General features: G+C 37.6%; 2 protein-coding genes across 8 annotated transcripts in view; one reads left to right on the forward strand and one right to left on the reverse strand.

Moving 5' to 3' along the window:
- The first annotated feature begins 245 nt into the window (after nucleotides 1–245).
- UCP1 (uncoupling protein 1) lies at nucleotides 246–9,257 on the forward strand. Its single transcript, XM_001915531.3, is given in 6 exon segments — nucleotides 246–698; nucleotides 1,418–1,616; nucleotides 5,156–5,350; nucleotides 5,450–5,551; nucleotides 6,333–6,513; nucleotides 8,672–9,257. Coding segments are annotated over 6 exon segments (918 nt in total). The 5' UTR covers nucleotides 246–572; the 3' UTR covers nucleotides 8,787–9,257.
- Nucleotides 9,258–12,796: 3,539 nt separating this feature from the next.
- The window catches only part of ELMOD2 (ELMO domain containing 2), a 32,126-nt gene continuing 18,528 nt past the window's right edge, over nucleotides 12,797–26,394 (reverse strand). For 4 of the 7 annotated variants that reach the window (XM_014737969.3, XM_014737970.3, XM_014737971.3 and 1 more), the window contains exons 7-9: nucleotides 23,421–23,489; nucleotides 22,501–22,634; nucleotides 12,933–16,478 (exon numbers count right to left, since the gene is read on the reverse strand). In XM_014737969.3, coding sequence (XP_014593455.1) covers nucleotides 16,333–16,478; nucleotides 22,501–22,634; nucleotides 23,421–23,489 — 349 coding nt within the window. In that variant the 3' untranslated portion in view covers nucleotides 12,933–16,332. Of the gene's footprint in view, nucleotides 16,479–22,500; nucleotides 22,635–23,420; nucleotides 23,490–26,394 lie in introns of all 7 variants that reach the window. The other 3 variants (XM_023636516.2, XM_070258627.1, XM_070258634.1) reach the window with 1 other exon arrangement.

Consider the following 26,394-nt stretch of genomic DNA (forward strand, 5'->3'; position numbering starts at 1 on the left):
AACCTTTTACCAGCATCACTGCGATCGCGCTTGTTTCGGGGAGCCCCACCGGCTCCCCTTCCCAGCCAAGGGCGCGCAGCTGAAGGCTGGCAGAAGCCTCGAAGGTGCCGCGCGTGCAGGACGCCGGCGGCCAGGTGCGCAGCGAGAGGTTTCGGAGCGGAGGGTGACTTCCCAGGCGCGGAGCGAGGAGGCGGCAGTGGGAGGGGCCCGGCGCCTCAGGACACGCCCCTGGCGGGTCTCACGCCCATGTCTTCTGAGACCTCGACTGACCAGCTACATAAGCCGCCAGCGGTGGGCAGGGCGCATGGGCGCTGCCAGCCTGGGCGCCGTGGGTGCTTCCGACACGAAGGAGGGAAGGGAGGCGCCGCCCGACTCGGCCCCACTCTGCGCTCCGCCTGCCGTCGAGGGCCCGCGGCCCCGCCGAGGCTGCCGGCCGCCCCCCGTCCCCGGGGTCGGGGAGAGCGAGTTTGCCGCCCGCGCCGGACCGCGGCGCGCAGACAGGGAGGACTTCCACCCTCGGGGCTGGAGCCCTTCTCTCCGTGCTCCGGCGCGTCGCTCCGCTCTGAGCGAGGATGGTGGGGCCCACAGCCTCGGACGTGCCCCCGACCATGGCGGTCAAGATCTTCTCGGCTGGAGTGGCGGCCTGCGTGGCGGACGTGATCGCCTTCCCGCTGGACACGGCCAAAGTCCGGCTGCAGGTGGCGAGCGCGATGGGGACGGGGAGGCTTCTCAGGGCCCAGAGGGGACGCCTATGGTGGGCGCCCCTTTGATTCCGGGTGTCGTTTAACCACCGTTTCTCAGTTAAGCAAGGCGCGTGGCCACCTTAAAAACATTTTGGCTGGTCGTCGAACGGACGGAGGTTTTAGGATGGGAAACTGGAACTTTTCCAGAATTAACCGAAAAACCACAAGGGTCAAGGAGGATGAATTGACCATGACTATGGCCAAACTCCTCCAAAGTAAGGGTGCACTAAATGTTCTAAGAGCTGAGAATATCAGCCCCTCCCGAGTTTACAAGCCAGGCTCTTTCTCCTTCTTTCTTGGGTTGGGCAAGGGGACCTTCCTTACTGTCTTAGGGGTTCTGGAGAGTTGGGGGTGGGGAGGGCAGGGGAGAGAATGTTCAAAATGTGCATTGTGGCCAGATTCTTTCTCTCCATAGATTATAGATAGAGATATGGATACAGATACAGATGTACATATACATATAGATATATAGATATAGATACAGATATAGATATATTGGGGGAGATGTTGCTGAGAAGGGAAAAGGAACTGAAAATAGGAACACAAAGGGAAAAAAATCTTCGCTTGAACTTTCTCCACGGAGGCCAGCCTGATGCCAGTCTTTGTTTTTTCACCAGGTAAGACCCCTCACTCAATTCTTACTTCCCTCTGACCTGTACCTTTCTCATTTTCAGATCCAAGGCGAGCGCCAGACCTCCAGTGCCCTGAGGTATAAAGGTATCCTGGGGACAATCACCACTCTGGCAAAAACAGAAGGGCCAATGAAACTCTACAGCGGGCCGCCTGCTGGCCTCCAGAGATAAATAAGCTTCGCCTCTCTGAGGATTGGCCTCTATGATACGGTCCAGGAGTTCTTCACCACACGGAAAGAAAGTAAGCCATGAACATTCCTGGGAGGGCAGACAGTCAGAGAGACACCTCCTGGGCCCAGCTCTGTTAAAAAAATGTTACACACAGGCTTGTGGTCTTCATAACAAATTGGCAAGCCAACATCAATATTTGAACTTCTCTCCACCCCAACCCCCCCAAAAAATTAGCTTGGTACTCACTGTTCATAGAAAGAAGGAGAGGAGTGCAAAGTTGATTTTTCAGATGCAGGTTTAAACTTGTAAAAATCACCCAGTCAGTCATGGAAGTTTTGTGCCTAATTTGGATATCTGTCTGGAGACGATGGATGGGCTGGAAAATAATGTTTAAATCAAAGTTCCCCGAACAGCGAAGTCTCACAGAAACACCAATGGAGATTGCTAAAAATCCAGGTGCTGAGGACTACCACGTCCCCTGAATCTGAATGGTTCAAGTTGGGACCACAGAATCCGTGTTTTCACAAACTTCCCCGGTAATTTTGGTATGCACCAAATTTGAAAGCCTTTGGTTTAAAGAGAAGAAAACCAGACCTCGTGAGGAGAGTTGAAAGGATGAGAAAAGACTCTTTTCCTTTAAGAGGTTCCTTGTAAGGTCTCTAATGCTGGGGAAGACCAAAGAAGAAAAAGTGGACTTCAGCTGTAGTGAGTTTGAGAAGAAAAGGAAACTAATGTTTCTTGAGTGCGGTGAATACCAAGAATTTCTGTCAGTTTAGTTAGCGTTTATTGAGTGCTTCCTAGGAGCTGGACACTGTTCTAAGTGCCTCAATACATCACCACTGGAAAGACATTATTATTTTTATCCTTTAACAAGTGGAAAAATTGAAGCACAATTTTAACTTGCCAAGGTCACACAGTTGGAAAGGGGCAGAGCAAGAGTTCAAGCCCAGGCAGTCTGGCCTCTGAGCCCAGGCTCGTAAGCACTGCACTGTCCTGCCCCCTGCAACTTGCATGTGATTTGGTGCATCATTCAACCATACAACGATGCTGTGGGATACAAACTGTTATCCCCATTTTCAAGTGGGGAAAGTGAGTATCAGAAAAGTTAAGTAATCTCAAGACCACTCAGCTAGCAAATATCAGAGGCACTTTCTTGTGGAGCAGACCATCCAGAGAGAAGGTGTACTGATGGTAAAATGAATATGATAACCCATTGCCTAGGCAGATTTCATCATTTCTGTTTTAAGTAACCTTTGCATAACATGACCTCACGGGACATGTTATAAATATTATTTATACAAACACATAAATTTAAGTTTATCTACACGAGTACTTCCAAAGTAAAGATAAAATCTGGATGTTTCTAGATCAATACTACATTGTCTATTTATAGATGTAGCAAGAGAATAAACCCAAAGGATGTAAAGCTGCCCATTCTGGTGGTTTTTTTCCACAATTTACTGTTCTAACCAATTGTTGGGGACTTTAGACACCAAATTAATAGGACGTATTTTGGCAGTATTCTATGCTATGCCTATTCCATTCATTTAGTTAGCTTTCTTGAGCTGCCATGTGCCAGAAACTGTATGAGATGCACAGATGACAAATATCTCTCTAGGCAAGAGCTACAGTTCAGAGTGTGGGGTATGGGGGAGGCCCAGTTAATAGATGGTTATATGCTGTGATGCATGCTGTGTCAGAAGTAATTACAGGCCCCTGGGGCACACGGAAGAGGAACATTTAACCTAGCCTTTTGGGCATGGCCATGCAGGATTTTCCTGAAGACTTGATGTCTGAATGAGTCTTGAAGGACAATAGGGTAAACAGGCAAAGTGGTGAGAAAAGACCTTCCATTAGAATGAAGGTCAGTACAAAGACTGCGAGAGGATTGGCGAGAGGAGTGGCGAGAACACACACCGCAGAGAGGGGAGACAAGCTGGCAAGGAGGGAGAGGTGAAGCCAGAAAGGAGTCAGATCACAAGAGACCATGCAGGCCACGCTAAGGAATTTGGATTTTATGCTTACAGTGATGGGAAGGCATTGAAAATGTTAAGCAGAGGAGTGGCATAAACCATTTATATTTTCAAACATCACTTTGGCTGTAGTATAGAGAATGTATAGAAAAAGGGAAAGAGAGGGGTAAGTTAGAAATGATCGGGGTATGCTGAAGCAATGGCAATAAGGAAGGGGAAGAGAGGTCAATTGAAAGATTTAGGGAGTATAATTGAACCTGGGACAACTGGAAGTAAGGCGTAAGGGAAAGGTAGGAATATAAGATGACTTCCAAATTTCAGGCTAAAGATACCATTCATTGAGGGAGGGAATACAGAAACCGCCTTAAAGGGAAAGGTAAGAAATTCAGTTTAGGACACATTGACAGGTAATGTCCAGCTATCGCGTGAGTTTAGGAGAAACATCTGGATTCCAAGGAGTCACAGGAGGAACTATCAGCAGGGTCAAACTGAGCAGAGAGATCTAGTGTGGAAAGGACCGAAAAGTGATCAATGTACCTAACAATAGAAGCTCATGGGTTTCTTTAGCAAAAACATCTTCAGCAGAGCAGTGGGGGTGGAAGCTACACTGTAGAGGGTTGAGGAGGAAATGGGTCATGAGATGTGAAGACAAAGAACATAGCCTCTCTCCCAAGGAGCTTGATGGGGAAATGGAAAGGGGCCTGGAGGGGAGGATGAGTGCATCAGAATGAGATTAGAAATGTGGGCCAAAAGTGAAGGGAATTGTAATGACATGATGGTGCCAATTAAAAGATGGTTATCTATTACATGCTCAGCTCCTGACCATGATGAGAGAAGAGTACACTCATAATGGTAATGAAAAGAATTGCTGTACTTCCCATATGCAAGACAGTGTCTTAAGTGCTATGTTGATATTACTTTAACTCACACAATGACTGTGAGGAAGATAACTATCTCCATTTTACAGATTAGGAAACAGAGTTAGAGAGACCGAGAAAGTCCTTGAGGAGCAAATGTTATCGATTCATACTTTATCTTTAATTATAGGAATGGGCATGGGGCTGCAAGACTATTTGTGGTTTTATTAAATGATATCTATCTGGAGTAACTTAAGCTAATTTTTCAAAATTTCAAGTCAAAAATCACTTTATCAGCTTATTTTTGTCCCTTTGGTAGTCTGTTGTAGTCTGACCCCACTTGACATCCCATATTGGGGCTGTTTGTCCACTGAGGCTTTTCCGAAGACCCCCAAGTCCAGTAATTAACATTACCATTGATGGGAGGAAGACTAAGTCATTGGTAACTGGTGCCTCCTCCCGGTTGGGAAATACTGAAACAGAGAGTAAATATAGGAAAGAACTAAGGCACTGTTTAAATAGGCATTATGTTTTCTTTTTTACTTGAAAGTCTTCATTTTAAAAAAAATTTAAGTCAACTTTGAAGTCTTCTAGCCCTACTATGATTTGGTGCATATTTAGTACATGATCAACACATGCACCAGCATTAGGGAAGTAGAAAAGATATAAAGACACAGCAATATTAACCACTAAAAATTAAAAAGGCATACATGCATTCTGGGCCTCGATTTTTTTTCTCTTTTGCTTGATAAATATTTTTTCTCTCTGAATAACAACAGCTAGTTTAGGAAGCAAGGTCTCAGCTGGCCTAACGACTGGAGGAGTGGCAGTATTCATTGGGCAACCCACCGAGGTCGTGAAGGTCAGACTTCAAGCGCAGAGCCATCTGCATGGTCCCAAACCGCGCTACACTGGTACTTATAATGCCTACAGAATTACAGCAACAACAGAAGGCTGGACGGGTCTTTGGAAAGGTAACTAACTTCAAGGTGGATTTTATAATCCTTAAAACACATACATCCAATCAGCACTTTATCATGTAATGGAGTTATTAAACATTTTCTTTTTCCCAGGGACCACTCTCAATCTGACAAGAAATGTCATCATCAATTGTACAGAGCTAGTAACCCATGACCTAATGAAGGAGGCCCTTGTGAAAAACCAACTATTAGCAGGTAACTTTTTTTATATAAAAAATAAAAATTCTAATTGTTTTAATAACTGTAAATATAAAAATTTACAATTTCACCTTAGAACTTCTCCAGCCACATTATATCAAATCCCTTAATAGTAATAGTTTCCTCTTTAAGAAGTTAAGTAATTTTGAATATTAGATATAACTTTTGAGAAGCAGAAAAAGACTGAAACCCTGAGTTTTAGAAGTTTAGCTGCAATAAAATTTTTTTGCAACAAAAACAAAATGCACCTGTATTCTTACATCAGCAGTTCTTATTTAATACGAACATATGGGACTTCTGTTAGCATTTTATTCTTTATAAAGCAGAACTCAGGAGGTGAGTCCATTCTGTACTGTATCCAAATGAGCTGGTTATATAAGAGGTCATCAGTGGTCTCATCCAAAAAGTAGTACCATTGGATATGTTCTTAAAAATAATATCCTAACAGGTTCTAGAGACATTGAACCTCTCCTTGGACAATGACTTTAATTCAGTCAAAAAGTATTAGATGCCTATATATCGGGCTTTCTGCCATACCCTGAGGGCACAGAGAAAACTGACAGGTTATTTTCCTAAAGGCACTTAAAATCCACTATACCATGTAGTACATACCATCTTTTTCTGGTATAAGTGTAACCTTCCTTATTATATTTTCTTTATGTATAAGACACCTGCATTGACCTCCTATTATCAACAGCTTTACAAGATTTGATAGATAACTAAAAACTACAAACCCCTCCCCAAACTGATGTCGACCTGTTTCACTGATCCATGTTAGATGATGTACCTTGCCACTTTGTGTCGGCTGTCATCGCCAGATTTTGTGCAACAGTTCTGTCTTCTCCAGTGGACATGGTGAAAACCACATTTGTTAATTCTCCACCAGGACAGTACACAAGTGTGCCCAACTGTGCAACGACAATGCTCACTAAGGAAGGACCGTCAGCTTTTTTCAAAGGGTAGGATATGATCTTCCATATCTATAATGTTGTGGTCAGGGTATCTGTGTGCTTTGGGACACTATCTTGTCTAAACAATTGGCATGTAGCTGACCAGCCTTAGTATATGCAGGATACTTAGTGTCTACTTTTCCTTGCTATAAATTTCTCCAATCCACCAATTCTGCTGCGCCTGAAAATTAAAGGCTGTGATATTAAATTTTTCTCAACCTTGATCAGAGAGGCTCATTTGAAATCATTGACCTCTCCTTGGTCCCAATCTATTGGAAATGTAGACAGTATTTTGCCTTCTCTGGGCAGAAGAACTATAAAGTGGAGGGAAATCATAATGGAAGGCTATGAGAAAATAAGATTTGATTTTCACTATTTTAATTTGATGGACTCAGATATTTAGATTGTATTAAAGCTAAACCAGAAAAAAATCATTGCAACTGACCTAGGGAAGTGATGCAGAAAATGATGTGGTTTGGGTAATTATTACACTCAGCTAGAAACTAGTATTGTGTAGTACATCATATTTTCCCATAAAGCAATATTATATTGGAAAATACCTTCCTAAGAAAATACAGTATGAACTAATTTATGGATATAAGTATTTTTGTTTAAACTAGTGATAAGATAAAATTCTATAATCCTTTAAAATTATAAGATAATGCCTCAGACCTTTTAAAATAAGCATAGGGGTCAGCTCAGTGGCGCAGCGGTTAAGTGTGCATACTCAGCTTCAGCGGCCTGGGGTTCGCCAGTTTGGTTCGGATCCTGGGTGCGGACATGGCACCACTTGGCAAGCCAGGCTGTGGTAGGCGTCCCACATATAAAATAGAGGAAGATGGGCATGGATGTTAGCTCAGGGCCAGTCTTCCTCAGCAAAAAGAGGAGGATTGGCAGCACATGTTAGCTCAGGGCTAATCTTCCTCAAAAAGAAAGAAAGAAAGAAAAATATAAAAATAAAATAAGCATAAATGTACACAAGATTCCAATTCACCATAATGTGTACTCATGATACATTAACACAAGTGAAATATATTGTAAAATTAACTTAAAATGGATACACCAGTTATTAACCATTAAGCATTTAACAATACTTCTATTCTTTTCAAATTTAAAACCTTTTGGGGATACATGCTACAACAAGGATGAACCCTGAAAACATATGCTAAATAAAATGAGCCAGACACAGGACAAATACTGTATGATTCTACTTATTGCAGTAACTTTGCAGTCAAATTCATAGACACAGAAGGTGGAGTGTTGGTTACCAGGGGTCGAGGGGAGGGAGGAGTGGGGAGGTATTGTTTATGGGTGTAGAGTTTCAGTTAGGGAAAACCAAAAAGTTCTGCAGATGGATAGTGGTGATGGTTGCTCACAATGTGAATGTACTTTATGCTACTGAATTATACAGTTAAAATTGTAAATTTATGTTATGTATATTTTACCACAATTAAAGCATGCGCGTGTGTGCACGCACACACACATCCGAGGGGCAGGAGAAATACACCGAGACCTAAAAAAAAAAAGCCTTCGGGGGACGATTTTTATAGACCAAGGCAGATTTAATTGATGACATCTTTTCCTCCTGGAATATTTCATTGCTGCAAACAGGCATTCAAAATCAATCATTTGGTCTGCATAGTTTGGTAGAATTCTTAAAAACAACCAAAAAAACAAAAACATGCACTTAGCTCCTTGACAGTCTAAGAACAAGAATTGCCAAGATCTAGACAGCCCTCTTTTCTTGACTCTGGAAAATGGTCCGTTTACTTCTCACTTCTTTGCTTTCTCCTCTCACTTCCTCTTTTAATAGTTCTTCCTTCCATTCAGAGAGCAAAGCAAAACAAAACAAAAATTTCTTCTCCCTTCAAAAAAGGAGGAAAGTTATTGAAAAAGGCCATGTCAGAAAGGAGACACGCTCTGGTCTGGTGGGAATGAAGGACGTTTATGTGCTTGCATAGATGTGATCATCTGGGTTTTGTCGTTTGGAAGCAGTATCATCTAGATGACGCTTCATTTTAGGCAGAGTAGGGAAAGACGAAGAATGGGTACTTTTAAGCATCTTCATTTGAGAAGAGTCGTAAAATGAGAAGCATTAGCTGCCTGTACTATAATAACTGTAAGAATTTCAAGGAGACTAACAGAAGGGTGACATGCACTTTTCCAGATTTGTGCCTTCCTTCTTGCGACTCGGATCCTGGCATGTCATCATGTTTGTGTGCTTTGAACAGCTGAAGCGAGAATTGATGAAGTCAACGCAGACCATGGACTGTGCCACATAATCATCTTCAGGAAAAGGGTGCAACATACCAGTGGGAATCTTAGCTGACTGGATAATTAAAAAAAAAATTTGTTCACTTTATTTCACTCTAAGAAGATAAAGGAATTCTGGTAGAGAGTTCGGACTTTTTTTTTTTTTAATTAATACTCATTTCTTGTAACTTATTCTGTGTTTTAAGGAGGGGGAAGCAAAACACTCACTATACAACCTGGCAAATGTAATGTCCAGATAAGTTACTCCATTTGATTGACTATTTGTTTGGTGGGGGGGGGGAGTTTTATGATTAAATATGAAGACGTTTAACATGTTTTAATTATAAATCAAACTGACAGAAAACTAAGTGAAATGCATTTTATATTTATAAATACTTAAAAATGAACAGTTATCAAAGAAAACATTACCATTTTCTTTCTATTTATTAATCCAGTTGTCAGTTAATGTATTCAATAAAGTATTGCTAACACCTTTAAAAGTGTGTCTTTTGGGATCTATATCTGAATGTTAGAGTTGAAGTTCACCTAGATTATAGAATTTCCCAATAGCAAGTGAAGGTCTTTAGAGTCAATAGGCAGAAACCTACTTTAAATGTTATTTAGTACAGATTTTTAATTTTTAGAGTCTGTATTTTATGGCATCTATAATAACTTCTAATCTAAGACACTATATTCATTTGGGCATGTCTGTTATTAGAATCATGCTATCTATCCTAGAATTACAGAATTTTTGAGCTAGAAGGTACCTTTGATTTGACAGAGGAATAGTCTGAGACTCCTACTGAGATAAAAATGAATCTTCATGGCATCTTTCCAGGAAAGTTAAATTCATCAACACCTGTAGTCAGTTTTTTCATGCCTACAATCTTAGGGCAGAAGAGATGGGGAAAGAGTAAACAAGAGAGTGAAAAAAGTCAAAGACAAGGCTTGTTTTAATCCAGAAACCAGGTCTGACAGCAGCAGGATCAGGAAGCCTACAGGCTGTCAGGCATCATTCTATTTCTGTTTCAATCAGCTCCACATTACACTCACGGTTGTGTTTTCTCCCCCTTGACTTCATGAGGTTTTCCTCATGCTTATTTTCCCCAGTTGTTACCTGTAAAAGCGTCTTGTAGCAGATGCTTCAGTATCCTGCACACATCACTTTGCTCTGACCACTTTAGGACACGCTGGGCTGACTTCCTATGGTCATGTCAGCACCTGTACTTCTGAGGGTCTTCCTCTGGCCACCAGAGCCATCGTTGCCCACCTGTGCATGGTACACTAGAACAGGGAAAATAACATGCCTGGGAGCAGCCCTTGACCAGGAACTTATGGGATTTGGTGTATAAATTTCTCAGGCCCTTCACCCTCAGGTGGACTACTTTTGAGGGGTCAAAATTCAGTTACACACAGTGTATTTTCCTTAGTACAAAAATCCCTTACGGGATGACTTCCACTCCCTCTCTGAGTTCCCCACTCTCTCATCAGTGTTTCCTGGGATCACCTCCCACATGAATGGCAAATCCTTGTCTCAAGGTTGATTCTAGGGAAATTCAAACTAAGACAATGCACAACCTTTGAGTTTCTTTCAAGAATAAGAAATCATAAAACTTCATTTCTTTGCTGGGATCCTGCTCAGGCAATGGGCAGTAGTGACAAGACGCTCCCCCTTGACCAAACTTTAGTCAGGCTCCTCAGAGCTACCTCTTTTGACTAGGTTCCATCCTTGGGCTTGTCAAGAGCTCAATTTCAGCAAGAATCCTGCTAAATTGGTTTAGCCAGAATCCCTCACCCTCGAAATGTGATCACCCTTGATATCTGATCAAATTCCTCATCCCTGCCCTTCGATATCTGACCACTGATTCATTTGGATTTTCTCTGTATACATTCACACCATTTATGAACAATAACTTTTCTTTCTTTCCATTTGTTTGTTCGACTACAGTAGTTAGGATCAATAGCGCTATTCTGAATAGGTGTGCTGTGACAATCCAGATTATTTAGCAAACGTTCACTCCTCATCTCTTCCTAATAGAGTACATTTCCCTGTTCCATTGATGTTGGGCTTGGCTATGTGACTTGCCATGGCTAAGGGAATGTTAGTGGACATGATGTGGGCAAAACCTTGAAATACATTTGAGCAATTGGGCTTGTTCCTATGCTTCTGTCACACCATGAAAAGAGCATGCCTCAGGTAGTCCATTGTCCCAGATGAATTAAAGTCATGTGGAGCTGAGTGGAACTGAACCCATGAGCTGGATTTAAGGCAAGCTGAAGCCACCTGAGATTAGCAAATCTGCCTGGCTAGTCTACCCATGTGCGAGGAGGAAATTGTTTTTGTATACCACCAAGATTTTTTTGTGGTTGGTGGTTATACATTGTTATTGTGGCAATAACTGATGATACAAGTGGTTACACAGGACATCCTTTCTTAATTCTGATCTCAATGCTTTACAATTAAGTATATTTGCTATAATTTATTTTATAAAGAAACATTTTGTAAAAGTAAGGTAATTCCTTTTTATTTATCATTTGCTAGAAGTTTTTAATATAAATGGATGTTGAATTTGTATCAAATGCTTTTTCTGCATCTATTAAGACCATCACATGATTTTCAAATGTTAATGTGGCAAATTACATTAATTTTATTCTGAGCATTAACCGTATTGAACAGCTTATCTATATCTATATATGTAGTTCATTATTTACTACATAATATATTGTTCAATATATTTCTGGATTCAGTATGCTAATATTTTAAGATTATTGCATCTAAAGTGACATTGGCATGTAAGTATTCTTTTCCATACTGTCCTGGTTGGGTTTTAATCATCAAGATTATCATAGTCTCATGAATCGCAGAGTGTACACTCTTTATTATTTGGAAGTCTGTGAAAACTGAAGTGATTTTATTCTTAAATGTGATAACTCACTGGTGCAAGCCATACAGAACTGCAGGTTTTCTAGTGGAAAGCTTTTTAATTGCTGAATCCATTTAATAGCTCTTAAGACTTTTTGCTCTCTTATTGCTTCTTCTGCAGTTTTGTTTTGGTGAGTTGTATTTTTCTAGAAATTTTTATATTTCATCTAAATTTTCAAATTTTTGATAAGGTTCTTCTTATTTATTTTTTTTTGAGGAAGATTAGCCCTGAGCTAACATGTGCTGCCAATCCTCCTCTTTTTGCTGAGGAAGACTGGCCCTGAGCTAACATCCGTGCCCATCTTCCTCTACTTTATACATGGGATGCCTACCACAGCATGGCCTGACAAGCGGTGCCACGTCCACACCCGGGATCTGAAACGGCGAACCCTGGGTCACCAAAGCAGAACGTGCAAACTTAAGCGCTGCACCACCGGATTGGCCCCAAGGTTATTCTTAATATATTTTCTTTTCAATATCTGTAGGATCTGTAGTGATGTTTCATACTCCATTCTTGACATCATCTATTATTTGCTTTCTTTTTCATTCTTAATTTGTCTCACCAAAGTTTATCAATATTGTTAGTCTTTTCAACCAACAACTTTTTACTTTTGTTGATCCTACTATATGCATGTTTTATACTCTATGCATCTAAGATCTTATCTTTAATATTTCCTTTTCAATTTTCTTTAGATTTATTTTGTTCTTCTTCTTTGAACTCCTTGAGATGATTGCTTTGTCTTTAATTTTCAGCGCTTCTTTTTTCTAATATATATGTTTAAAGCTATAATTCATTCTAACTTTAATAAGTACTGCTTTAGCTGTATCTAACCAATTCCACATGTAGTATTTTTGTTTAGTTCAAAATAAGATACACACACTGGAATGCTTTGCAGCTGTAAAAAAATAGAAGAAGAAAGTTATGCATTAATACAAAAATAGATCTAAGATACATTGCAAAGTTAAGAAAAACATTGCAATATAGTATGAATTATTCTTATCTTTTCTAAGAGTAGGGGGTGCGGTGGCTTCTTTTCTGGTCTCATAAGCAATTGTTCTTAACAACATCTTAAATACGTAATTAGCAAATGAGTTAAAGTCACAAAAACAAAAAACTTTTCTGCATATTCTGATTTATTCTATAGAAACATGTTTAAAGGATTAAATAAGAAAAGCACTGTTTCATGAACATAAACAAGTTAAATAAAGGAAGGGGAGGATGGGAAGAGAGCAGAAATATTAACAGAAAGGCTTCTAACAATTTAAAGATGTTTTTTATTTGCTCACAACATTCTGAACAAATGACAACACATTTCAACTATTGCTTTTACATAGAAGTTAACTGATTTATCCACAGTAGACAAAAATCTATTTCTTTAAGTTTCCAACTAGCACTTTTTCCCCCAGGGAAAGCTACTGCTTAGACATTTTTTGAATACTTTGTTTAACAGAAACTTAGAATCACCCAATAATAGTAATGTAGCAGTTGGGTTTTATGTGCACTACGTTTTAAATTTTTCTTGTCAAAAGAAATGGCTTCAGGCCAGAAAAGAAAAAAAGGCTCACTCATTATTTCTCTCAGATTTTTAACAATTCCATTAATCTTCATTAAAAAATTGCTTGTATGGAGAGGTTCATAAATATGAAAATGGAAATTAAGTCTCCCCAGACTTGTTCACAGAGAAGTTGGGTGGACTCTTTTTCCTGAGAGAAAATAGCTGCTGGTCCCAATCATTAATTCAAGAAGGATAATAAACATTACTGCCCTCTAAGCCAAACTTCTTCTCTTCTGCAATGATAACATTTCATCTTTTCTGCTCTGGCAACGAGCATTCCACTTTTCACATTCATATAATGCTTCTATTTTGAGCAAATCTTTGACCAAGTCCTAGTTCAGTGAATGCAAAGAGGAGAAACAGTACATAAACAATTATGAACACTGGAATAAAAATGAAAAGTACATATATTTTCACAGAGAAAAATACAAATCCAAGTTGCTCTTAAAATAGAAAAAAAAATCAGAATGGGGATTTTCAAGAAAAAGATGTTTTCTAAACTGTAAATGGTATATTTAACTATATCACCACATTTATACACAAAGAGAGGTTCGTCTAGTTTCACTGATATCTCCTGATTTCTCTAATTTCTTTAAAGATTGTCTTTCAGAACATATTTGAACTACAACTATTGTAATTACATTTGTATACCATTCTTGTCACTGACACACTGTCTTCAATCTGGCATATACAAAAATTCATTTCAACAGTGATTCACTTGTTTGCTGCTAAAACAAACATAATTTTCCTGCTACTTCAATCCTATTACTACTTTGGTATTTTATTAATTATTATAGAAACAGGTAAAATTCTAAATATGGACTTTAAGACTACATAAAATTTAAACATACATATGTTGAAAGCAAGGAAAAGTAGGAAGGCAGACACAATTACGATATTTTTCACGTATGTCACTATCACATAAAAGTTAGAAGGCTCATGTTACATTCTAATTTACAAACTGGTGACACTTAGCTTGGCTTCCGGACTATCAAACCTTAGAATTTGTTGGTGGCTTTTAGACCAATTCACTATAGAACTATCTGAAATTATTAGTGATTATTTTAGGCAAAAACAGAACATTGTACAAACAGAGGTGGATTTAAAGAACATATTATTAAGCAAACTTTCTGTTTTTTTAAATATTATTAAAAAGTTTTTTTCCTTAGAAGGGGAGGACTTAATTACTTAAAAAGTTTCCCCTTCCATACTTCAATCATTCTTTTATTAAGGATACTAATAAAGGTTTAAAATCAGATCAAGATCTCAGTTGTTGAAAGATTAAAATATAAAGATAAGTATTTCAGCACGAAAACTAAGACTAAGAGAATTGTTTTCCATGTAATAGTAAACACCTTGATAAAATGAACTTTAAAGGTTAAGCCTGATCCTTATCAGGATTTTGCTACATCGCATAGAACTCTAGCTGGATAATAAAGTATTGAAAACATTTAAAAAATTAAGATACTCTCAAGGTTGAGAAGTCCCCCACAAGAAACCAATTTTTAAATTCCTATAATACTGAAAACTAAAATGCCACTATTACAATAAAATAAACCCAATTTTAAAAATAGTTTTATCTTGTTGGGAAAATAATAATTTTAATGCATGCACTCTTAATGTATGTGCTGTACAACACTGCATCTGTTATTTTCCAATAGGATATTTTTTACCACTCTTCTCTTTGGCAAGTTTGAAGATAGGGGTTTGTCAACAGACATGAACAAATACTTGAAAGTCTCAGGTCTTGCTATATCACATAAAAGCCAGTCCTTAAACACTTGATATATACCACGTTAAAAGATGTGCTAAATATCATCATGTTTTAGATTAAATTATGTCTTTAAAAGGCTGGCTTCTGTAGGATTTAAGGAGAACTTAGTAATCAGATGAACTTATCTTTAAACTCTTAGTTTTGCTATGAGTACGAATGTGTAAAACACACAAAGAAGAAACCACTCCCATTAGAATCTCATCACTGCGTGCTCCTTGACAGTACGTGCTGCCCTCCTGAGATTTTAGGAGAATAAAGCTATACAAAATGCTCCTGCAGAATGATCATCCTCAGCCTACCGCAGAATCCCACAGACCGTCAACTCAAAGAATACCCAAGAAGTCCAGACATCATTACCTAGAAACACTAGGGAGTCAAAGTAAAGAGTTAACAGTAAGTCAAATAAACCAACGATATTTAAGCGAGATTTTTAAAAAGCTTTAAGTTTTCCTCTTGTTTAAGTTCAAAGACAGCTTTATTGAAATATCAACTGTCCTTTGAATACAATCAAGATTTTCTTAGCACATACATCTCTTTTCATAAACACACAGAGGTAAAGAGGCCTCATAAGAGGCCCTCACACCAAGCACTGCAAAGCTTCTTTACCACAACTGATAAAAAGCAAATACTGAAGAGGAGAAAATGTCTTTAAGCTTTAAGATAACACCATGACATTTTAAAGTGTGGTATTTAAAAACAGAAAAGCTAGTCACCAATACTGTCACTCTCTCATTAATTATAATGCTAACTAATCAGAGAAACCAAGGAGGCTGTGATTCTTGATCCTCTCCAACATCCCTACGTTCTCATTGCTCCTAACGAAGCAACATTATGACATGGGATTGAGATGAAAATAAAGAAAACTAGGAAGAACAACTCTCCCTGTTAATTAACTTTAAAACACCATAAGACAAAAATAAAAAACAATCATTTCCAAACTAAAGAACAAAAAAATCTTAAAAGAACTTCGAAAAGATACCAACTTGACAGCTACAACACAGAACAATGAAAACTGACGTTTACACATTTTAATCAACCAATTTACTACAAATACCTGATTTGTACTTTGACACTAACTGGGCTAGGTCCCAAGTTCCAAACTGCAGTTCTCGTGACTCCCAGAGGGGATCTTTGGAAGGACAGTGTACAAACGACTGTAAACATACACTGATTGTCCACTAGCTTTCTTAAATAGAATTTCTGAAATATTTTTGTAGGAAATTAGATATAAGGAGAATAATTGATCAGATAATTTCTATTACAACATATAAATTCTGTAGTGTGTGCAAAATGTGGTAGAAATAGAAAAAGTGAAGGACGATTCATATTTTTAAAGTAAGCGATACGTTGCAATCCAGTAAGAGTCCTTTAATCTTTTCATGAAACTTCTCTCTATATATGTTGAAGTACATAATGCTTTCGGGCTTTTCTTCAAACCAAAATTTATCAAATTCGTAGACAAGATAACCTGTAGTTAAAGAAAAATAAAACAGAAATATAGTGCTCAATAGTGAAATCATATCCAAACCATCTCATTTAAAAAGTATGTAACCATCCTTTAAATTCTATATTAGGGTACAGCGATCAGAACCTACTAGAAACCTGAGGAACTTTATAAGAAATATTTTTGTATGTCCAAAATAAAGAGTAATTTCAATAAAATATTTAGTGTACATTTCCTATTTGTCTCAAAAAATCAACAAAATCCCTCAAACTTAAGAGGTACAGTACTTTCAAAACACACCTCGAGAACAGGAAAAAAGTGATACTCAGAGACACAAAAATGAAAGTAACAAGAAAATGTTGGTTAAGGATAAAGTAAGGAAAGCTGTTTTCTACTTGATTTCTAAATATGAGTTATTTTACTTTTTTCAATGAACTATCAGCACCTTCTCTTTTTAAAAAGAATACACGAACTCTAAAGAGCCTTAATTAACATTTTTGTTTTTCAATATCCTCAATACAGTAGCCAAATTAACCCTCAAAATGTTAAAAGTATTTAATAAAAATAAACGTGTAAATAGATATATTTATAACAAAAACAAAATGTGACTGTAAAACCACCCCTAAACCCTATTTGGATTCAAGCAAGCAAGTTTATTAAATTACTTAACAAATGCTACCACAGGGCTTGCTGCATGCTCATCCACTCTGATAGCAATCCTATGATGCAGTCCTATGCTATCCCACTTGACCAAAGAGGAAACAGGTGCAGAGAGCGTAAATGACTTGCCTAAACACACAGTTTGTAAGCGGTCTCTATTATGTTAATAAATTAGACTTTGTTTCCATCAGAATCTCATTTTTCCCTTCTGTAAGACTTTTCAAGAAGGGATAGAGGTGACTTATTTCAGATAAATGTGGGGGAGGGGAAGCCAGTGACTTTACACAAAAGTGTGGGTGGACTATCATAAATTGCCTAATATGAAAAAAATGTAAATTCCACTTTAAAACATTAGTCACAAAGCAAACATTAACAGTAAAAACCATGACATTTCAACATCGAAATAGCACTTCCTAAGAGGGTCAATTTAAGAATGATTTCAGATTAGTCTCTTGATATATGATAAAACAGATTCTTGTCAATCAGGATATGTGAGAAAATCAAACAAGAAGGCCTCTTTGAGCTGAGGGATGCTAACCGCTTCTTCCCAAAAGACAAGCTGAGATGGCAATTTGATAATTATTTCTAAATAACATTTTTTATTTTATTCCATTCAAAATTTATTTTGTGTACACATTAGGACAATAATGCATCTACAGAAATTATCCATACATATATAAATTGAGGCTGTGCTCTCCCTGACCCCCGATACACTGATAGAGATGTACGATCAAAACATTTGGAGATTAATGTTTTGGGCAGTAGGAAAAGTCACACATCCACCTAAATTTTATGGTATACCATTTGTTTTAGTATTTCTGGCTATTAGGTTTCAGCTATTGACCATTCTTATTAGTCCTTTAAATTGTTTTTCATTACTCTCAGGACTGTGGCCTATTCAAATTGACTATATAGACCTGGAACAAACTGCTCGAGTATAGAGTACTAGAAATTTTTTGCTTCTGAGTGAGGTGGTTGGTCCATAATGTAAACTGATGTCAGAGGAAGACTGACTCAAAGAACTAAGACTATAATGGCTAAGTTGATTTAATGAGACATCAGGAAATTGCAGTTGATACCAAAATTCTAGGAAGCTGGCAGGGCCATACATGGCATAAGACTTCCAAGGCTTTGCAGACAGAGATGGAAAAGAGTTGTTTCCACAAATCACATCTATTGCTCTTTCGACTCTAGGAGGTTTAAAACACTAGACTCAATATAAACACCATACAAAATTTGTAAACTCAGAACTCCCTGTTTGCTTCTACTGCCTCTAACCAAAGCCACAGGGGCACCTGAGGTTTCCTGATAGAGGTTAAAAATAAGGGAACCACAGGAACAGGGATTAACTGTAAGCCAGCCTGAGGGATCTTATTGGGTAATAAAAATGTTCTAAAACTGGATGATGGTGATAGTTGTACAACTCAGTAAATTTACTAAAACTCATTGAATTGTACACTCAAAATGGGTGAATTTTATGATATATAAATTATACCTCAATAAAGTTGTTATTAAGCCATAACTTTTTTGTTATACAAACTTGAGGACTTATTTTTTTTGGAACCACCAAACCAGAGGTCAGCAACTTCCCAAGGAGGACGGTGGCTATCTGCTTACATTTTAGACGTACAAGAGGGTGACAATGGAGCTAAGAAGCTAAATTACCACTCACTGTTTCCAGTCTTGCCTATAGAGAACAACGACAAAATGGCAGGAAAGATAAAGGGAAAGGGGAGATCGAGACACATCACGGGGAAATAAAAAATGTAAAAGCTAATCTCTTCATAGATAATCTCTTTCTTCTAGATAGAAACTACGACCTTGGAACTGATTCGTGTAAACAAACTGGGCCCACTCCTCCAACAAAAAAGGTAAATGTGTTCAACAGATAAGGTTTCAAATTATTTTCTGGTTAGAGAATAATTTCTAAGAGAAGTAGAACCTTGGTTAAGACAAGAAACTTTACTACTGGTAAAGGGCATGAAAATCAATTTTGGGGGGAAACTTCTGCATAAAAGATGGATGACAGGGGCCAGCCTGATAGCACAGCAGTTAAGTTCGCGCATTGCACTTCAGTGGCCCAGGATTCACCAGTTTGGATCCTGGGTGTGGACCTACGCACTACTTGACAAGCCATGCTGTGGTAGGCGTCCCACATATAAAGTAGAGGAAGATGGGCAGGGCCAGTCTTCCTCAGCAAAAAAGAGGAGGACTGGTGGCAGATGTTAGCCCAGGGCTAATCTTCCTCAAAAAAAATAAAAGATGGATGATGGATATGTGTGTATGTGTATGTGTTTGCTTTAAATGTTTCAAAAAATTCGAAAAACATAAGCTTCACTGCTTCTAGGAGGATCCACAGAGCTTATGGATCTGAACTGATAGAAACAAGGCAACTGAGAATGTTCTATAATGACTCTCCTGCCTCAGATATTACTTTGATGCTCTTCCTAGACAGGAGACAAACAAGATGCTAGTGTTAAGGGCCCTGGAGATCAAGAGTACAAAAGATGCTCAAGTTACCCGTCTTTAGCTGAAAGAGTACCGGACAGAGGTCCTTTTGCGCAGCTTTCCTAACTATAACACTCCTCTATTTACTTAAATATGGTAAAATTCTCGATTTGTGAAGAAGTGTTTTGGTTGTTTCTTTTGATATTTGTTTTATGTTCAATGGGCAACATTAAACAAACATATTTTTCACAGAGAAAACAAATATTAGAAGCAGTTAGCAAAGTCCTAGGAGTTTAGGTAGTACACTAAAAGGCAAGAGAGATTTAGGAAAGGAAATTCAACAAGATAGTGGGGAGAGAAAACAGTTCCCCAGCAACAAGATGAAAGAAAAGAGTGGAGAACAGGGAGGAGGACAGTACAGATTTGGATGAAAATCTGTTCAAAATGCCTAACCCCCAACAAAGGAGACTGGCTGAGTCTGACCCAAGGCAGGTCGAGGGCAGGGGCCTCTTCTCAGCTCATAGAACAAATATACAGTTTCACAGTCTACACTAAGGGATAGATGTGCTGGGGCTGTTTTGACCCAGTTTCATTATTTCTATCTGGCAGGAGCAAGGGATGCAGGCAATCTCCAGAACAGTCAGGAGCGGCCAGGAGGGTAGCTAAACCAAACAAGGACAACTTTCGACTGGTAAAGGAAAGCATCTCATGCCCGCTGTGGGATCTTCTGTCCACTCAGGTAGAATCATCAACAGTGGTCCTAGGGACCGGAAACGCCTGTCCCTCCATCTGAAAACACGTTGCACTGACTCCTACTTTGTGTAACCACCACCACAAGATCCTTTATCTTTATTTAGTAAAAGAAAAAAATCTGGACACACAAATGCTAGAGCTAAAGAGAGGTTGGGCTGAAGATACACATTTTGGCATCATTAGTTCACAGATGGTATGTCAAACAGGGGATTGGATAAGATCCCGGAGGCTAAAGAGAGAAGTGGGCCCAGGGCTGGCTCTGAGGTGCTCCTACTTTTAATAAGGCAGTGGATGAGGAGACAGCAAAAAAGTCCAGGGAAAAGCCAGTGGGGCAGGAGGAAAGCCAGAAGAGTGTGGCATCAGAAAAGCCGAGATAATGTTTGAAGAAGAAAGGCATGGCCATTTATGTGTAGTGCTGCTAAAAGGAACAAATAACATGAAGGAAAAAAAGGGGCAAGTGGATTCGGTAACAAATCATGCTGTTGGTGTCTTTGAAAAAACCAGTTTCAGCAGAGTAATGGGGAGAGAAACGAAATTGGAGTTAGAAAAAAATTGGTGGTGAGGATATGAAAACAGCACTTATGTTATAAAAGTTTTATGATGAAAGGGAGCAGACAAATGGGGGCGGTATCTGGAAGTGGATGCTGCAATAAGGGAAAGTTTTGTTTGGTTTTTGAAAATGAAAGCTTCATAAATGCAGAGACTTTGCCTTATTCCCTGCTATATCCCCAGAGGCCAGAACAGCATCTGGCACACGTGGCAAGTGAATGAATGAATGGGAGATGCAGAAGCAGGTCTGCAGCCTGATAGGAATATTCCAATAGAGAAGGAAAGATGAACAATGGAGAGAAAACGGATAAGTGAAGGAATAAAGGCTCTGATAAGCCTTCCCAGAGAAGGTCACGTCTAAACTGCGATCTGAAAGATGAGTAGGCATCACCTGGAAACAAAGGAGGGAGCAGGAACAGTGTTCCAGGTTGAGTGAAGGGCCCAGAGTCAAGAGAGAGCATAACACATTTGTGCAACTAAAAGAAGACCAGTAAGCTTTAATGTTAGACTGTGGGGGTGGGGGTTGATGTGTGGCAAAAGATGAGTCTGCAGAAGTTGCAAGGTGTGGCTTGAAATGGCACTTGCTGAAGAATTTTAGGTAGTGAAATAAAATGTCTAGATTTTTACTGTAAATAACTATACCTTCAATGTGGTAAAGAATTGGAAGAGGGCCATGATAGAAAACCAGTTAAAAAGATATAACAGTAACTTCGTAGCAAAGGCCTGATGTCATGCAGTTACAGTGAGGATAGGAAAAAGTAGACAAATGCAAGCGAAATTTACGAAGTAGATGAAACCAGAATTAGAGATAAAGTCAAGGTGAAAGAGGTTTAAAAGAATGAGAAAGAGGGGGAGGTGAGACCCCTCTCTTTCGAAAGAAAGAGACAGCGTGGAATAGAGAGACCTAAAGGATGTCACCTTCAACAATGGAGCTGAAGAAATTATGACGCGACCATTTATTATCTAAGTTATTTCCCATTTCCTACCAACATGCAAATGACATTCTAAAGAGACAAAAAGATAAAAAAAAGTAGAGTATGAAGCTAAGCTAGTTTTGAATTCTTTGATATTCTGAGCAGTATCTTCAGAAGATGGACTCATTCAGTTAAGTCTTCAGTGTTCAAATAAAACCATAATAAAACTTAATGGAACAGGACTAATAACGACTGCTTTAAAAACACTTAAGTATCCCCAACCTAACCTAAGAAAATCTGACCTTGAAAAAAGGGGCATGAAAAGTTCCTTTAAATTAAATTTCCTTACAAGAGTAACAAAATAATCTGCAAATGGTCTGTCCTTGACTCAACAGCATGTATTAACCAGTATTCAAGAGGGAAAATTCATTTTATAGTTGACTGAAAACTGGATGCCTAAAGAGAAACTGCATGAACCCTAAATTTGTGTACATAAGCAAAAACTGCCTCTGAATTTTCTAATCAGCAAATATAGAAACAGAAGTACAAAATACTCTGGGGACCCATCTTCTATTATTTTCCTGTTTTTCAAAGATCCTAAATAACAAAATGACAAGCATAAGTTATGTACTTGATAGAGGTATTAAATTATATATTATGCCTTCCTAACGACTTAAAAATTCTCTTAGAAATATCTAGTTGTAACTCATTTTAAAACTCACAATAAAACTGATGAAAGTGTTCCATCGTTGGCACACCAGGAACAAAGTTGTAGAGATGAAACTTCAAAGCTTCACTCTTCAGCAAGCTATAAGCCATCTCTGTAAGATTGATTCCAACTATTGCATAAGAATACCTAAGTCAGAAACATCACCAGTTATACCAGCTAGCCAAACAGCTCATAAAATACATTTAAAATTAGGCAAGGAAAGAGTAAAAAGTTACTTTGATCCATTTCTAATAAAATATTGATTTTACAATAATCTCTGCATATTAAGAAAAACCAGAGTAGATCACAATTTTCGTTCTTTGGAGGCTGTTAATTTTCTGGATATAATGTAAGAAATAAAAATAAAACTCTGGTCACATGAATATCTAAAACCAAAATCCTTAAAAAGAATTTAAAGGAGTACTACATACGCTCATTGATTTCTAAAATACACTGGGTAATCTGACATTTTCTCCTCCATTATCGGGGTATTTATTTTTATGATGTAATATTGTTATAATGTTTTTCAAAGATAGGTATCACTGAAATATAAAAATAAAATAACAATGATAAAGCTAATGATGTGACCTCAATTTGTATTTCACTTGACAATTTTCAAACCTATTTATCATTTTCCCAATCCTACTTCAAAGCTATTTCTTATTCCTATTTTCAAATCTATTTCTCAAAAAATTTTTATGACAGTTTGTATCTCCATTTTACAGATAAATTATATCTTGTGATAAAAATATACTGAACCACATACAAAATTGGTTTCTGATCACATTTAGCAAAAAATAATGTATCATGCAATATCCTTTATAAAGCTTATTAATTAAAATAATCTAATTTAAAAAAATACCTTGAAATACTTTCAAATTCAGATCATATAATCGATTTAAATTTAAAAACTTACAGTTTCTTCCAGCTTACCCTAATTTTGGATGATTTGAACGGGAAAGAATCTGATGAGCTTCACTGGTATAATTTTCACTAAAATACCTAAAAAGGTTTAAAAGAAATAATGAAATTAACACACGTCATTCAAATTGAAGCTATCCAGAAGCAGTTCAAAAGGCCACTGCCAAAATGATAGTCCTAGCACTGCCACAGTGATCCCAGTCTCCATCCCAAATCACTTCAGCGGCTCAGAAATGCTTCCGAATCAAAAGTTAATTCTGAGCTATCAGGCCTACCTAGCATAGGACAAGGGGCCTTGACAAGACTTTAAAGTATTTTAATAAATAAATGATCCAAGAAGAGATTTTTTAATCTACTTTAAAGAAAATCTGGAGTTCTTTGTATTTGTTTGTTCTAAATTTTCCATAAAATAGTCAAGGCATACCTGTTGGGACACTCTTCCTTTCTCCTAGGCTTATTCCTTCTATTACAACTTAAGTCTGTATTGTTTAATGTCATTTTCAGTGCAATCAGAAGAAAGTCAATAACTTTTCTTTTGCACTAAAAAAAAATCTTCCTTGACCAGTGGTATAACTAAAATACTGGCCATAAATAGAAGTATTAGCACGTACAACAGAGAAATATATAAAGCTATCTGTCTGTAGGCTCATACATCCTGTTAGTTTGTACTAATGCAACCTCTTTGAGTTCCTAAAGATAGGGACCAAGTCTTCTGTTCAATCTTTGAATCACCTCATAATGCACTGGTACTCTGACACATATACATACATGACAACTGACTGGATGTTTATGTGAGGCTAAGAAGGACAATGAAAAAATGGATTTCTACGGTTTATTTAAATTTTAGAGGGCATGATCATTGACATTTTCATAATGCTTAGAAATTTCTAACAAATCTTCCCCTATTTTTATTCTACAGACAGAAGACTCTTGACTTCCGTTTTTCTTCATCTGCTCTAATTTTCAACCCGTTAAGGCAGGCATACATTCTCAAAGGGATCTGTAAATCCCCAAACAGGAAAAAGTCCTGTTTTAGTGCAATGCCTTCCTTACATCCTCTAATTTTTCTACTTTATCCCTAGGTTGGCTCTAAAATGCCTGTAGCAGACTATTTATGTTTATATTTCATTTTTTCACATGATACTCCTAATACAATTCAATATTACCTTAGTATTTCAATAATCAAGCTACTCTTAAAATATTCAATCTGTAACACAGAGAGAGCAACTTTTAATTTTCTTGCTGAACTTAGTCAACCCCATCTTAACAATATCTAAGAAAAATAAACATCTATGCAATAAGGGAAACTATTCCTTACAATAATCCGCATTAACTAACCTCCTTTCTTCTTTCCCTCTCTCCCTTCCTACATATGTTTTCGGCCTTAACTTGTATATTCTTCTTTTCTGCTTCTGTTCCTCCTCTATTCAGATTTCTTCAGTCTTTCTTGATTTCATTTTCTGTACATACCCTTTCTTCTATATCTGCCTCAGCATTCATTTACCTAAAGCATTGCTATCTATCAAACTAGCAGCTATCCTTCAAAGCAACAAAATATCTCAAGAGATTAGATGACAAAAGCCAAGAAATTTCAAAAGCAAATTACATAAGAGTATTTGAACAGCTTGCCTGCTTCTTGACTGTATCTTTATTTTGATCCTGGAGACTCATAGCTCCATACACAGGACGATAAACGTAACCATAGAGGAATCAGAGTTAGTTTTATGTTTTCAACTATTTCTAGTACCTTAGCAATTAAATAATTCTTAATATATGTGAATCTTGGTCATTTTCAAATTAGTAGATACTAGCTCTAAATAGAGTAAAAATATCTGTGAATCAATTAAAGGTCTATCAGTATCCCTTACCACAATCTTGAATCAAAGCCTATTAACTTATTTAAATTTTAAGCTAAATTAAATTCTCTTCTGGCAAATGCTGAAAAATCTTGACTTCGGAGCAAAAGGGCCAGAAGCAAAGTTATGCAGAGAAAGAAAGAAAACACCAAAATAGTGCATATCTAATTAAGGTTCAAATATCTGTGTACTTTACAAGTACCAAGAAGCAAGCTGTATCTTTAAAGGCTAAGAACAAAAGATTCATGTGTTCTGAAAAATAATGAATTTTACAATATTTTATTACTTTTCCAAGAAGAAATAAACTGCATTTATTCAACTTAAATTCCAAATAGAAGTTTCTGTTTATCAAGATGGAAAACTGGAAATCTCATTTTTTGTAATTATTATTATTTTTAAGACTATAGTATTTTATCTCTGGGAGGCAGACTTATGAGGAAATGTCATAGTCATAAAATTTGGGTATTATAGAAAAATTAAATACTTCTGTAACTGAAAAATCTTATAGATATTGCAACCTCACTGAGTCTTCTATTTTCCCCCAAAATAGCCTTATCCATATTGACCCAGTGTTTTTTCTCAATATTAACATAATTTAGCTCAGTTTCAGGACTAACTTTTTCACAGTAACAATTATCCAAATTTTCTTAATGGTTAAGTTTCCCATTCTAGGCATTTTATAGTCTATAAATCACAATTCAAGGACACACCCAAACACTAGAATTTCTTCATTTGTATAGCCATATCCCCATTAACCTTTCAGTTTACTTTCTAGAATAGTTTTGGTTATCAATTCTGATTTTAGTTACATATTTTGGGATTTCACAAGTACTGAAGAAGAAAAAGAGTTCGTATAGGCTCTAAAAAGTTAGAGATCTAAATCAGTTGTCACAGACATCAAAGAATAAGTGTGAAGAGACTTTACTATCATCTTATCTGGTTATATTTCCCAAAATGGAATCAGAGAGCCAAGAGAGAAGAGGCAAGAGGATAAAAAGAGTAAGAAAAGAGGGTACATAATTCCTTAGGAAGTATCAGAAAGGCGGTCAGGAAGACAAAAGAAGAGGAAAGTGAAGTGAAGAAATCTTGGGGGCTGGCCCCGTGGCCAAGTGGTTAAGTTGCACTCTCCG

The sequence above is a fragment of the Equus caballus genome, chromosome 2 (genome assembly GCF_041296265.1).
Source record: "Equus caballus isolate H_3958 breed thoroughbred chromosome 2, TB-T2T, whole genome shotgun sequence".
Taxonomy (NCBI): domain Eukaryota; kingdom Metazoa; phylum Chordata; class Mammalia; order Perissodactyla; family Equidae; genus Equus; species Equus caballus.